The sequence below is a fragment of the Hippopotamus amphibius genome, chromosome 15, assembly GCF_030028045.1.
Source record: "Hippopotamus amphibius kiboko isolate mHipAmp2 chromosome 15, mHipAmp2.hap2, whole genome shotgun sequence".
Classification (NCBI taxonomy): Eukaryota; Metazoa; Chordata; class Mammalia; order Artiodactyla; family Hippopotamidae; genus Hippopotamus; species Hippopotamus amphibius.
Window position 1 is genome coordinate 41,594,429 of NC_080200.1, and position 15,791 is coordinate 41,610,219.

Genomic DNA, 15,791 nt, shown 5'->3' on the forward strand with positions numbered 1-15,791 from the left:
ATTTTGCCCTAGAAGCCGTTTTGACATTCCCACAAAAGGACTCTGTGGGTGTGATCTGGAGAGTGCTGGAAATCTGTAAGCCTTGTAGGGAGGTCAAGCGGGCCTCTCCAAATGGTCTCCTTGTCCTGGGCCACCTGAGGAGTGGGTGTTGGGTGGGCAAGGGAGAGGGCAGAGTCCAGAAATCAACTGCTCCCAAGAGCCAGGTGGTGTTCTGATAAGTATGTCTGAGTTTCTGTTTCATGTAGCAGCCAACTTTCTCTAAGAAATTCACACCTTTGGTGAGGGAGCTTTCTGGTTTTGCTCAACACTTTGGTACAAATTACCAACACCTATATTCGTGTCATGTTTGTGCAAAAAAGATGTTTAAATTGATATCCTGTGTTCCCTGGCACATACTGTAAGGAGTGTAGGTTGGTACTTTCACAAGTGCCCACTTTTTAAAATCTTAAGCCAACCAGAAAATAGAGTAAGTTTTGCTCTGCTGTTTATGTCTTCACACAAAATCATCTTTACAAGTTGTAAGCCCAGGTCCAGGACAGTGAAAGAATTCACAAATTGCTCTACTTGGGAAGTAAATCAGAGCCCAATGAGCTAAGTGCCTTTCTTGATCAGCCTTGAAGAACCTCCTTGATGTGTAAGTGCTATTTCCTTCAGCTCAACTGTCTGAGCGTGGGAAAGTCTGGACTGTCTATGAGCATGTCTTCCATTAATCAAGGAAGAAAAGAGAAGGAGGAAGAGATGTGATCTTTCAGTGGTGAAATATACCTAAGCTACAGGCACCTAGAGATTATTATTATTTTTTTAAATAAATTTATTTAGTTATTTATTTATTGGCTGTGTTGGGTCTTCTTTGCCGCACACAGGCTTTCTCTAGTTGCAGCAAGCGGGGGCTACTCTTTGTTGGGGTGTGCGGGCTTCTCATTGTGGTGGCTTCTCTTGTTGCAGAGCACAGTCTCTAGGTGCTCAGGCTTCAGTAGTTGCAGCACATGGGCGCAATAGTTGTGACTCACAGGCTCTAAAGCACAGGCTCAATAGTTGTGGCACACAGACTTAGTTGCTTCGCGGCATGTGGGATCTTCCTAGAGCAGGGATCGAACCCATACCCCCTGCATTAGCAGGCAGATTCTTAACCACTGCACCACCTAGGAAGCCCCACCTAGAGATTATTACCCTGTTTCAAAATCAGCACCTTATAAACGTTTCCACCTTTCGTGTCTACCAGCAATGCGCAGCACTGAGCCCTAGGATGAATTCGATTAGTAGATGCAGAATAAGCATTTACACCCTTCCTAGTTATGGCATTTCATCCTTCCTCCCTCCTTACTCAAACTTCTCAAAAATGAATCAACTGTCTTAACTTTACTTCCTTAAACACCTATTTATTCCACCAAGACTCTGCAATCTAGATTCTGAACTCTTCCAAAATTGTTCTGGTGAAGGTCACCAGTTACATCCTATCTGCAAGTCCAACGGCCAGGTACCATGTTAGTGGGTTATCTATCCTTTACACACTTCCCTAGGGTGATCTCGCCCATTCATAACTTCAACAACTGCCTATGTGATAGTGACTGGCTTCTGCATCTGCCGTATCAGATGGGACATTTCTGTCTGCATTTCCCACAGATATTTCAAACTCAACTTGTCAAAAACCATCTCATTGTTCACCATGCTCGTGACCAAAAGAGAAAAAAAAAAACAAAAAACCCTGCCCCTTTCCCTGTGTTCACTGTAGCTGTTGTTGCTACTCCCAGAGTATTGGGTATTGGGCCCTGGGCTGATGAAAGGCTCTGCAGGCGATTCTAATGTACAGCCAAGGTTAAGAACCGCTTGGTAGGGGGACAATGACGTTTCTGTGACTTCTCTCAGACGCCTTAGCTCTTCCAAGAGTTCTGACTTTTTCAGGCCCTTCCCTGGGGATGGGAGCGTGGGACTTGGACAGTGCCTGTGCTGCCTCTGGATGTCTAGACATGGGCCATGAGGCCTGGTGCTGTGAGATCAGGGAGTAATACGCTTCTTAGGTCAAAAGTGCTCTGGTAGGATTGGTGCCACCAGAGGCTGGTAGTGACCTGCATATACTGCTCGAAAGGGACCGTGCCCCGCTGCTCCTCATCCACGGCCTTGAACCTCTGCAGGGTCTCCAGGAGCTCCTCCTCCAGAGGGATGGGCCAAGGCATGGCGACTACTAACAAGAATTTCCGCCAGTCCACGAACTCCGAGTTTATTACCAGTAAAGATGCTAACTCCTGCAACTGGAAGGAAACAGGAAATGCCACTGGAATATTTGTACGACTCTCTTGAGACACTCTACCTGCTCGCGTTTCTTACTTAGAGACTCTGATGAAGGAAGGAAGACTTTAGCTTGGCTGATAGAGTCAGTTCTGACTTTCATTCCCTCCGGTTCTACCAGGCAATCCCCACCAGACAGAACCCACAGAGTGTTTTCGATTTTCCCTTCCTTGACACTTGTGGGTGTTGCTTACTGTTACACGAGGAATGAACACATGTCACTATGGTACACTTTGTACCTTTTCAACAGAGGAGGAGTAAAGATGATAGCTGTGAGTGTGGGAGGGCTCTATAGCTTGTAGGGAAATATTCTTTAACCACTTTGTTTTCTTAAGGGACGGAATATGGCGAAATGCAAGCACTGCCGGCATCACCTACTGTCACTAGTTTAGGATCACTCCAACCGGCAGTAATAAATACAGACTCACGGCTGAGCCTCATGGTCTCTGGAAGGTTCCACTGACTGTCCACATCGGCACTCATTTTCAAATCCTGAGCGTGAACACACTACGTGCCTTCACTTGCAGTTCACTCCTTTATTCACTCAGGCTTATTGGCTGCCTACTAAATGTTGGATACCGTGCAGGTGCTGGTTATTTTAAAACTATGGACTTATTGATCAAAGAAGGAGAATTTTCAAAGCTTGAAACCCAGACGAAATCGAAGCTTACTTCAGGTTGAGTGAGGTGCATCCAGCTACTAGGAAAGTTGTTTGTTCCAAGGTTCAGGGTTACCAAATCCAGCAGGAGGTCAGCAAATGCTTTGCTTCCTATCATGCCTGCAATAGAATGAGAAATATTTTTTCGGTTTTATTGTGTGATTTGTTTCTTTTGCTAAAGTAGGATAAATAATGGATATTTGTATATTCACTTTACTCATCTTCCTTAAAACTGTAACCTTTAGAGAGACAGAAGACATTTTGAAAACATAAAAATAATAAACAACTTCCCAATTCTCTCCCATGGCTGTTTCTCAGCTAAGTCAACGTGTCTTTTTTTGGCCGAGTCAGAAATCATTCCAGACTGAGTAAAATACTGAGACTTGATATTTTCGTTTGGAATCTTCTTTGACCTTTTACTCAGAATAGTTTGAATTTAAAAAAATACTCCAAGGGTTCCTATTATTCAGTAGGACACTAGAGAAAAATGTTTTGGTAGATATGGGGTAAAGGTGTTTCACACGCATGTACGTCACCGCCGCGATCAAGGTAACACATTTATCCTCATTCTGCTTTTTTAGATCAGAATATATTTGTTTTGGTGAATGCAGGGATATTTGAATTATTAAATTACTAGATTGGAAATGCTAATTTAGTCATCTAATTGACTCAAACACTGTGATATATTTTAAAAAGATCACTAACCTTTTAAAGGCTTTTACTCTTAAACACTAATCTACTTTACTTTGAGTTGTTTGTTTAGTCTGTTGCTCATCTCAGATTGCTTGCACATGCATTAAAAAGAACTAGGAAAGCAAAATAAATGTATTTGCTTAAAAAATGTCTAACTGCATAGCATCAGGTACCTTCTAGAGCCAGGAGACACTCTTACGTGTATTCGGGTATCTTTCAGAACCAGGGTATATAGCTATTCTTCTTTGTTTAGGAATAAAAGGAGTGCAACATAGACATAGACTCAAATTTTTCTTCTTATATCTAAGTTTTCAGCATTTCTAAATTCCAGTGTGAACTGTATCATTTCCTCTAACCTTTAGGAAAATGTAGTAATCCTTTTAAAATTTCAGTGGTTCAAATAAAATATACAAGGTTCAGATCTGGAAGGTAATTTTCTGGGTAGCAAGAGCAGAATCTTTCTTTCTTTGATGTGATTGGCCAGCCAGCAGGTTGTTCAGAAATAAATTCTCTATCCTTTTTAATCAAACCTGAGTATCCAATTTTATAGAGATGGAAGTAACTTTCCTGGGTAGTGGAACTTTTGGTAAAATTATATTTATATGATACTACATTGGTTTACAGGTAAGTTAGAAATAAATCACTCATGTTCTCCAAGATGAAACCACAAATAAACTCAATTGAAACCATGAAGAGGCTCAAAGTATTTAAAAATTCTGGTAGGTATGTAAAATATTTCCACTGTCTCTAACAGCTACGGTGTAAGCAAAGCGTTATAAGAAAATACTTTCGGTTCACATAGGAATTGTTATCTGGGGACTTTAGTGTGAAATGTGAAAACTGTTTTGATATTTGGCCTTGTTACTTAAATGACCAAGGCATATAATAATAGGAGCTTCACATACAATGCAGTAATAGAAACAGATAAGCTTACAAATTTTGTTTACAGATCAAAAAAAGTTCTCTTCTCGTTTGGCCCTAAGTTAGTTATCTAATGCAACTGTCATTTAGAATTATCCAGGAAAAAACATTAATTGTAAGCCAGGCCTAAAGGAACTCAGATCATAATTATAGTCTGGTTACCCTCAGCAATAACTCTCAGAAAGATGACGTCAAAGTAATACCATTGCCTAGAAGTATACGCTTCACCCAAAGAATGTGAAAGGATGTGTGAATATAGAACTAGAATTAGAAACTTAGAGGAAAACCAATCTTTGGGTTTTTGTTTTGTATGTCTGGATGAGGTCAAGTGCCTTTTGTGTTTGATGTGAAGACTGGAGACTTTTAAATTTCAGGTTTTTGAAAATATTTATTTTTGCTATAATCAGTGATGAGGTCAACATTTGCCACATTACTAATCACTTTCGTCAAGGCTTTCTGAGTTTGATGAGGAATCTGAGTTAGGTCTTGTGTCACCAGTTGAGGATGGTGTTCTTGTATTCCATAAATGAATAGCTTTCCTAGGGTCAAAGTTATTAATGTCTGGAGAATTCAACTGAATTATCAGGAGATCCGTCACGCTATCAGCCGTGACCTTGGCATGCATTTGTGACTTGGTGCGCTTCATCTGACTAAAGCCACGTTCTGCCTCAGCTGAACTTGCAGGGAGGCTTAGGACTAGGTCCACAAGTGTCAGGATGTTCGGATACTTGTGTAAATAAACAGAATTCACAAAATCCCAGGTCAATTTGCGGATGTTTTGAAATCTAGGAGGAAAAATGAAAAATGTAAAAGATTGACACTTAAGTTTTACCCCAATATTTATAAATATCAACCAGGTTACTTATACTCACCTAGCGTAAATCTCTAATTTCAACATGCTCCATTCTGGGTCCACTTCATCAATTTTCACCCTGGCAGCTTCCAACACTGGTTCATAATGTGCAACCAGGATGGACACCTCTTTTTCTCCAAATTCTGCAATCAATACACCAAAGAAAAAGTCACATATCTGAAAGACACATGTACAGACAATCAAAGAACAACAGCTTCAGAGCCAGCGTTCACGGGTTACCTTGATTTATCTTTGCCGGCCACAGTTTAAAGCTTCCAATCGTGGTTGCCTTCACCACATCTTGGTTGGCATCTCTGAAACAGCCTTGCAGCCTCTTGATAAGATGTGTTAAAACCATGTTTCTCACATCAGAAATGTTTTCCTTTCCTCTGAGGAGGCAGTTACCGTGAAAGTGTGTGACTGAATCCACCCGACGTTCTTTCGGCCCTGGTCTGGGGAGGGAAAAAAAATCCCCCAAGTAGACAATTACATGCAAAAAGCACCTGGAAAATGGTTTCCCAAGCCCAACTGTCTAGTCTGATAGATCACCCCGGACACCTCACCTTGTCTGATATATTCTGAGCATTTCCAGTGTTGACTCCAAGGTGGCAAATACGTCAGCGATTGAAGAATTTCTGTTCTGATTGACGCGGGACAGAATACCGAGGACATTAGTGACATCCAGCAGGAAATGGACAAATTGAACAATGTCTGCCTGCAGGAGGGATTCTAGAAGCTCTTTGGCTTTCTGATGACTGGTGTCACTTCTGCCTCCCTCTGTCTGTAACACAGGGTGGGAATAAAGCAGTGCTTTATCTTTCTCAAAATTATTATTTCAAATGGCTCAGTAAAAGTTGGTTTTTTTTTTTAAATTCTGAAAAACTAAAACAGTACAGTATTTCAAAATTACTTACCGAATGCAGCTGCTGGACAATTGCCGGATATCCCTTGAGAAAGTTCTGGAGAGCGGCCTGTAATCCTTGAAGCCACCTCCGGCCTCCTATTTGAGAAGGCATCACAGGTTGAAGGTGAAGGCCTTTGAAAGCAGTGATCAGAGACCTCTTATGAACAGGAGAATTGTGATAGAAGCGGTAAATGCTGTGAAGAAAGTGTCTGACGTGGTTGTACAGGGGAACGCTCTGGAACACCTCCTGATAAGATAGTTCAAGATGATGTGCAAAGCAGTAAACAGTCAGCACACGTGGCTGGATTTCTCTTAAAAGCAGGGCTAGCCCGCTGCCGCTTTCGCCCTCTGAGCCAGGGGCACCATCGCTTCCGAAACCAACCAGTTTCTTTGCCCAGTCTTGGTTCGACAGCCGAAGTTGAAGATTTCTCTCTAGCGTTTTCTCGATGGCATGTTTTATTGCCAGAGGCCCCTTCTTTTCCACCATCTGTACCCCCACGATTTGGCAGTGCACTTTCCCTGCGTGTGCAAACTGCACGTACACAAGTTCCGCTTCCTCGCTTGAACTGTCCGTGATCCCATCACTGAGGACGGAGAAAAACTTACTTTTTTCTAATTTCTCCCTTAGAGTTCTCCGTTCTACTTCAGCAATAAAATACGTAAATGTTCTGGCCGATTTGTTAGTTCTGAATACCGGGCCAATGTCAACGCCCTTCATGGCATCCAAGGAGCACATCCAGATGAAGTCTTTGAGGGGACGTCCGGTCTTGGCGATGGCGTGGCAGGATCGGAACAAGTTCTCCACCCTCCCGAGGGTAACCTTGCTCATGGTCTTCACCATCAGCTCCGTGCTGGCTCTGCTCCCTGGAGAACCACTCGTCGCCTCCCTGAGGGAGGCCTTGGCGTGAGCCTCACTGAGATGGTGCGCGTTGAGAAATTCAGTCCTGAAGTTGTCGGTGCCGTAAAAAAAACTCACTTGATTTCCCTTCGACTTCGCGCCATGCTTACGACACAGGCCACAGAACATAAGGTTCAGTATCTCATCATATACGAGCCAGGGGTATTTTTTAAGCCAAATTTTCAAAAATTGATTGTTCCTCTTTGGGAGGTGATGGTCAAGCTTCCGAGGCCTTTTCTGCTTCTCGGTGACTTGACTCACAACATCTGGAGGATCCCTGCCTTTAAAGTAACTCCATGTTGTTATTTTAAGTAATCACCGAGGCCTACTCACAGTTTTGCTTAATCTGTGTCCCCCCACACGTGCTCGTTATTTCTCCAACAATCCTAGTGAGTGCTGACTACTTAGCGGGCATTTTGGTTAGCGCTCTAAGTGCTTTATATCATTTAATTGTCAGCACCCATTATCCCTATTTTATAGTTAGCAAAGTGGGCCAGTGACTGGTATCAACCACCATTTTATGGATTAAAAAACCTGGGGCACAGAAAGGTTAATGAATTTGTCTGACGTCACAGTGGTCATATGTGGTGAAGCTGGCGTTCGCTAGCAGGCGGTCCTACTCAGCCCATGTTTACACACTTCACATTACAGTTTTCTCCTATGCGCACAGGGTGCTATGGTCTCCTTCTCCCTAGAATCTCTTTCCCCAGGCAGGAGAGGGGCACGGCCTTTTGCTGTCATTTCCTTCCCAAGGTGAAAAACAAGCATCACAGGACGTGCAGGGCAGCATGTCTGCAGGGTTTGCTTTGGACACCTCTCTCCTCCCGCCTCAGCCCCACCTTCTCTGGCAGCGGCAGGGCCAACTTGCTCCAAAAAGGGCATCCTTCACAGGTGGTTTTGAGGGAGGATGAGACTGTTTCTGAGAGCAATGGACACTACTGTCTCCCCCAAAAGCCTCAGTTAACTGAGAGGCAGGGGTAAGCACACCTGGCTTGTTCCCTGAAAGGGATACCTAGAAAGTTCTGTGGGTTTTCCTAGGCTTAACATCTCTGAAAAAATTCTGAAACTATGATACTATATATCTGCAGGTAAGTAAGCCCCCTCTTCTGATCTGAAAAGTAATTAAATCAGTCTGACATTTACACAAATCAAGAAATACAGAAAGATTTCTGAGAAAAGGTATGATAAGGAAGGACTGATGTTATTGACAGGAATATCCCGCCAGGAGGCAAAATCTTGGGATTAGAGCAGAAAGGAATGTGGCCCCCAGGTGCCCTATGGTTCTCTCAGCCAGTAAACTCTTTCCCCTTGCCCAGATTCAGATCACGGAAATATGTCATGCAACTTCAAAACCTTGACGTCGATTCCAGTTTCCCCTGTGCCTGGAATACTGTGCCCATTTCGCTTCCCAGAAAGTTCCGTCCAAAAGTTTCCCAAGGGCTACACCCTTTGCCGACCCACACAGGCAGCAGCAACTACTTCCTCCTTGAATTCCTGTAAAAACCATGTAGCTGGATGATCTAGCTTGGCCATTACAGCCTAGACTTCCTGAATTTGTACCCTGTCTCTGACTCTAGTCACTGATTCTAAGGGTCTCCAAGAGGGATTTGAAGGAGGGACCCTTGTCAGTTTTTCGAACAAAGTTACTGGCCTTCAACAACTAAATGCTGTGTCTTTTGAAGGAGTGAGGATACAGAATTTGCTGAACTGTGTTTTCTCTGGAAGCCTCTCAGCAGAAGCCAACATAGCTATGAAATGAATCTCTATAGACATCACATAGAGTGCTGATGGGCTTACAAGGAAAAAGAGTTCTTATGGTTTAAGTGGGGACATTGGAACACTGTGAAAGTGTTCTAGTTTCAACGGACTCCAAATTACTTCCATTGGAGAAAGACTCTTCCTGATATGCTTGGCACTTGATGTTTGGGACAAGATGTACCTACCCAGAGCTTACTGCAGTACACAGAATGAGTGTTTTTCGTTTTGGATGGTTATGGTTCCCAGGGAGCTGCATACCTTATGGTTCAATTCCAACAGATCTTGTGATTTTTTTTCTGGAATTGTTCTAGGGTGATGCTGCAGGTGCCTACTAGGGTATGTGCACCTTCAGGATACTGAGCTTACATTTTGGGTAATAATAAGCATAGTTCGTACCGATAGTGTATAATGTTATATATTATATGATAATATAATATTACTGTGATTGTATAATTAAGTGATATGGCTTATATCACACATAAGTTGCACATTCGATGTGCCAGACACTTTTAAAGCACTTTACATGCATTAATTAATGCTCATAACAACCGCATGAAATACCCCATTTTCCAGCTGAGGGAAATGTGACAAAAAGAGGTTAAATAACTTGCTCAAGATCATACTACAGTCATTTGACAAGAAAGGGATTTGGAAAGAGCTATCTGACTCTTCTTACTCACGGATGTGTCTTCTTCCTCATCTAGCCATGGGTACGAAGTGAATTAAGGTGGAAATGTTAGCATGGGGGCTGGTGCATAGGGCCTGGTACCATGCCAATATTGGCTGTGGTCATAACGCTGAGAATACTCCCTAAATCCCTTCTATGCTGGGGCTATGCTCATGGGAGTGATTCCTGGGACAGTCAGTGGAAAGGATGTCACGGTGATTCAGGCTCTCTCTTACTTAGGTTGCTCCTGAAATTCTAAAGTATAGATCTTCGCTGGGAGGCAAGACAAATGCTAGCATGACAAGTTGTTCTATTACATTTTGCATAATCTTGTATGATTATCACATAGAAGGTCATTTTTTTTCTGGCATATTGGTGACAATCAACGCATGGTATTTTATGTCTGATTACTGCCTTTACCAAAGGAGATTTAGAATCATCGCAAGTGGCAGAATTTGATGAGGAAAGGAGCGCTGGATATAAACATGAGACTATGGGACACATTTGTAATTTTCCATTGTTTTCAGTAAGGACCATCTTAATGAAGACAATTTTCATGTGGAGAACCAGTACTCAGTGAAAATTCCTTAAGCTTTAGTTCTTTCCACTAATATGTTGATACTAGTTACTCACAAATATTTATTCAGTCACTTGTCTTAATGAAAAGTTATCCATTTCCCTCAATAATTTTATTTACGTAGCATAATTAAAAGTAACGTAGTGTAACTTAATGATATTGATTATTTGCTAAAATGTGTAACAAATGATATTGCAAATTTGCTAAAAAAAATCTTACCGTGGCCTAGTATCATGATTGTTATATGCAAATATGTGTTTTTTCCTAGAAAAAAATCATCTCTTCATCATATTTTAATATATTTTAGTGCCCTTGAAGTCTGCATCTTAGATATCACAGGTTGCATTGACATATGTGAAATAGTGTAAGAAAATGCTCACATTTCTTGGCTTAGAAATAACAGCAATTTTCAAGTTCAAGCAGGAAGTTTTGTAGGATTCCATATTTACAAAAGTACTACTTTCAGCCAGTTGCTCTATACTTTCAAAATTGTTATCAATTCCACTAAGATCATCTTTTGAAATTGTAGATTTCTAGGGTAAATACCATGGGAGGAATCGTAAAAGACTGTTTTCTAATTCTTGGAAGGAATATGACAAAAACTTCATGTAAAAGACGCATTGGTGTGTATCCCTTAACAATTGCAAGAATGAGGAAGAAAGAGTCAAGCCAGAGGATGTTTTTGGGGCCAGGGGAACTGGGAAAAGGAGTGAGTGGTAATTACTGGACTTCCTCAGGGAGGGGCAATGTCAACATGTGCTGCCTGACTTCTAAGATGTCATCGGAGAACGTCCAATTCTGTGACTCGGGATGCAGAAAATGGAGTGATGATTATTATGCCTTCCCTTTATACATCAGCAAAATGACAGCAATGAGTATTATTTCTATTGAAGACCACCTGACTCTGTGCTAAGTATTTTATATGGACTTAAAAAGTGCCATATGCAATATATGTATTTTCAAATAGTATAACTGAGCTAATAACAAAGAAAAGGGTTTCAACTCCTTGCTTATAAACCGTAACTCATTTTGTACCATCAAGATCCCCAAATCCCACAGTGCTATATAGCTTTGTCAATTCTGCGTTAATTACAACTGTGTTCTTAAATCTGGGTAATTCTCTAGCTTGGGCGGGTGGAGGTGATTCTTCAGACAGTGCTGGCCTCTGTATCTGTTTTCTTGCAGTTCATGCAGTTGGGGAAGGAGAAGCAGAGAAGTCCCTGACCCTTCCTTGGACATCCATACTCAAGCCTTATACCTACACGTTTTCTGGTGGCTGTTCCCCTAACTTTAAATATCCTCTGTATCCTTGCTATCCAGTCACTCTTTACTTCTTTCAACTTCTCCTTCCGAGGCGCTTTCCACACGGTTTTCCTGACCGACCTCGCTGCACACCGATTCTCCTTTGCTTTGCACTCGAGCACTTTTATCAAGTTCAGACTCTGTTTCAGAGGAGAAACTGAATAGAAGTTTATATTTTCTTCTTCTCTGTTTGCTTTTTCAAATTACACTCTAAGTCCCTAGGGCAAGTGGTTTTCCTTTTACATCTATTTTTAAAATATATATATATATACATTTAAAAGTACATATATTTATATATAACTAAAACTATCTCCCTCCTCCTCTACCTCCCTTTCCTTCTTCTCCCCTTCTTCCTCTTCCTAACATACTTTGAAAGCTGTTGTCTTCTACCGTACTCTGAAAACAGACAAATGTATCAGTCGACATCTTTTAGCCTCAATGGTTTCTAGAGTTAATCTTCTAAGACACATACGTCAAGTTATAGCTGATATTCGTAATTTATTTTTAAACTTTTAGTTGAAATGCAAACTCTGATTTTGAGGTTGGATCCAAGGATATATTAAGGTTGTCATCATGAATACTAAGGTCCCTTCTGAAAGGGATTATGAGTGGTTGATAATTTTCCACCTACTCAAATGCCCCCCAAAACTTTTTAATTTTGACCAGCTTCAAGTCACCCTAGTTTAGGATTAAAGCAAATTATATTTCATATTTGAATTTTTATGCCTCTATCTTCTTATTTTATATGTAAACAATAATATGGATAAGATGAAGAGCAAAAGCAACTTTGAAGAAGAAAACATGTAATAAAAAGACATTCTGAGCCCATGCAATGGGAAAGAGGATGGAATCTGCCTGACTGAAGGACTGAAGGGATTTCATGAGCTGGTTTTTTTTTTTTTCCTGTACCTGCTGATGGCCATAATTTTTGGACCCGCTGCTTCCTGCCCAAATGCTGCCAACCTGAGTTGGTGTCCATTCACTGCTGTACTGTGTGCCTTGGAGGTGTAGACCCACTCAAGCTGATTAGATGAGGTGACACTTGTCAGGGTAGGAGTCTACTCAGGGACACAATGGTTACACCTATTACACCCACTGGGCTTAGCAAGGAAGTCTTCAGACTTAAAGTAACATGCTTTTGACTAATGAGATTTAATGTGGTTTTCTGGGAATACTGAACTTTAAAAAAATAAGAGAAGTACCACTATTATGAAAGTGAAATTGTGTTAGTACTAGACAAAAGTCTTTTCTCTAGGGAAGAGTAACGATTTTCCAGTAAGTAGGAGATGCTGGAAGATAAACCTCTTTACGAGAGGCAGCTTAGGTTAGTGAGAAGGGGCAAAGCCTTTGAACCTGAAGAATCCTGAGTGATATGTGACCACAGGCAAGTCTTCAACTCCGTGTGACTCAGTATCCTGACCCGTAAAATGGAGATGATAATCTTACATGTTCTGTCTTAATTACTTGTGCTATCAACTGATGGAATGCACTGATGAATATCTAGAAGTAGAAAGATCCTAATTTTTTTTAAAAAAAAGCCTGTGTAGGTGCTATAGAGCCACAATAATAAAATATGAAGGAAATCAAGAATTTGTGTGCAGAAAATAACAGGTACACTTACAGTGAACAGATTAATTAATTAGTCAATCAAGTGAATATGTGTTAATAAAGGTTCTGCTCTTGGTCTATGACACATTGAGGGAAAAGGCAAATATAAAAGGGAAATTCTCTACTGCCTGGTCTCCCTTCCCAGACAAGTGGGGGAGACGGAAACACAAACTCATAATCCCAGTACTGAACTTAAACTAGAAGTTTAAACTAGAGGACAGTCTCTCTACTGCCAGATGGAGCGATACTCAAATTTATCAACCTGCCAGCCAGGGGCAGGGAGGGCAGCAGAGGAGAATTACCAGGGACGAGGACCACCGCACTGCCAGGATATTTAACACGGCTTTGCTCTGTTTAATTCAGATCTATGTTGTATGAAGCAAATAGGAGATAACTTAGAATGAAACAAGGGCTTGTTTTAGTGCTACACAGTCCCAGAGGGCTTTTTTAACTTGTTGAACAGGTGATTGCCATCCTGGTTCATCTTAACCTTATTTGGTGCTTGTTTCATAATAATTACTTTTCCTACCTTTCGGTGCTATTTCTAAGAACTGATCCCGGAGGGTGTCAAGCTGTTTGATGGTCAGGGTGCCATTTTCTTCCTTTTCTACAGGTGGAGGGCGTAGCGGGGGAGGCGGGTCTGGAAAGACTTTGATATCGCCATTAATGAAGAAGTCTTCTTGGTCTAAGTAAAGTTCATTCTGAATTTTGGTTGATGTTTCAATGTGATAGCGAGCTACCTCGGTTAATTTTTCCACGCTGCAAGTGGAAAAATTAATACAGTTATCCCCATTAAAAATACTATCAGATTAATAGCGTTTGCTTATTAGATATACACGCAGAGTTAATACATTAGAAGATATAGAAAATTTGGCTGAGTTAGAAACATTCAATTTGCATGTTTAAAAAATTCTAATTTCTCTTCAAACCTGTTTGTAAAAAAGGCAGAGTATAAAGAAATAAATACACGTAGATTAGAAATAAAATACTTGCCGCTTCAGGACTAAGAGTCGCACTTTTTATACAAAGCTGAACAAAAAGAGACTTCACTAAAATGGTTTCTATTAGTCTTAGAACATATTTTACTATATAAACAAGATTTTGTCAAGAGATATATTTCATTCTAAGTATGAACCGGAATAAGGTTATATGACAGAAAAACCTGTAAAATATGACCATTAGAATAACACATTTATTTGGAATCACTTTACATACAAATAACGTGAATCAAATTTGACAATAGACTTCTAGAAAAGTGGCTTTTCTCTAACTTTATATCAAGGAGTTTGATGTTATCTAAGACACATTTGACAGAATGGACTCTGACCAGGTAACCCATTGAAATTGCTTTGCTATCTTCACAGAGAATAACAATTCCCAGCTAAATCACAGGGTATCAGCAGCAAGTGTTTGGAACCTTGTGGTGCAGTGGGAAGAGCCCTGGAAGCTGAACTTTCACTGCAGACTCCTCTCTAGCCATGGTCCGTGCGTAAGTGACTCAAGCTCTCTGATTTCCTCATCTTTGCGATGGGGCCAAAACCACACAACTCTATACCTATGGTGATTAAGGTGAAATCACACGGGGTGTGGATTTAGGCTGTACCGGGGATTATAGTTATGGCCCTAATTAAAGGCCACTTTAAAGGCCAGAGAAGTTTTATACATAAATAAGTACAATACCGCTGTATTACAGAAATAATCTTATTTATATCTTGCAATAAAGATTGAACATGGTGGAAAAATGCACATTTAATATACTTTTATATAACTCTGGAACACCAAAATATTCGTATACTGAAAAATTAAAAAAAAAATTAGTCACTTACTTTCAGAAGATAATCTTGAATTTAATTCTGGCATACTGTATATCTGTAAGTGTCCATATAGTATGTGTTATCTAGGTACTTTTTGCTCGATGGTATTTACGTGCTAGGGGGAAGTGGAGAAGGGCACTGGAGAGCTACAGAGCTTACAACCCTGAGTGAGGAGGGCCTCCAGATATAGACAGAGACCCAGCCGGAACCAGAATATCAAAATAAGTGCACCATCTAGTGGAAGGTTACCAGGAGTAACCTTCTCAAAAAGGGCAGGTGGCGGGGTGGGGAAATCCCAGGAAAATGAAAAGCGGGATTTGAAGTTCAAAGGGATCTGCTAGGTCTCCCTGTTCTTTTTTTTTTCTTATCATTGGAGAATTTTTGCAAGAACCAAAAGAGAAAGCGTAGTTGAACAGTTCTAGGTTTTAATTTCTTGAGGCCATATTCAGATGTCAGATATATATGTGTATATATATGTGTGTATATATACACACACAAAATAAATCTGAGAAATGAGTCCACTTGACTTAAAAAAAAAGAAGCATGGCCACAATGATGGGCGCTGAGAACCCTAAGAATGAAGAAGACATGCTTTCACTTGTAGGCGGCAGGCAGAGGACAGAACTGAACGTCACTGCTCCACGATGCTGATGAGTAACTGACAAATCATTTTAAGCATTACTGCAGGGGGTTACCAGGCTGAGGGGTGTGTGCGTGTGCGTGTGTGTGCTTTGCTATAGCGCAACAGATACAAACAACTAAGCTGAGGATTTTCCAACAGAACTTTCATTCTGAGACAAGGACTGGAGAAAACAAACCCTAACAACCGTCCTGCAGCTGGCCGTTGTGGCT

The 15,791-nt window shown here is 41.0% G+C and overlaps 1 protein-coding gene across 1 annotated transcript in view; it reads right to left on the reverse strand.

The window, feature by feature from the left end:
* Positions 1–15,791, reverse strand: part of SPEF2 (sperm flagellar 2) — a 161,567-nt gene that overhangs the window by 23,050 nt on the left and 122,726 nt on the right. Inside the window, exons 30-32 of the mRNA XM_057709137.1 lie at positions 13,655–13,884; positions 2,958–3,064; positions 2,067–2,249 (exon numbers count right to left, since the gene is read on the reverse strand). Of these exons, the coding sequence (XP_057565120.1) occupies positions 2,067–2,249; positions 2,958–3,064; positions 13,655–13,884 (520 nt within the window). The remainder of the gene's footprint in view (positions 1–2,066; positions 2,250–2,957; positions 3,065–13,654; positions 13,885–15,791) is intronic.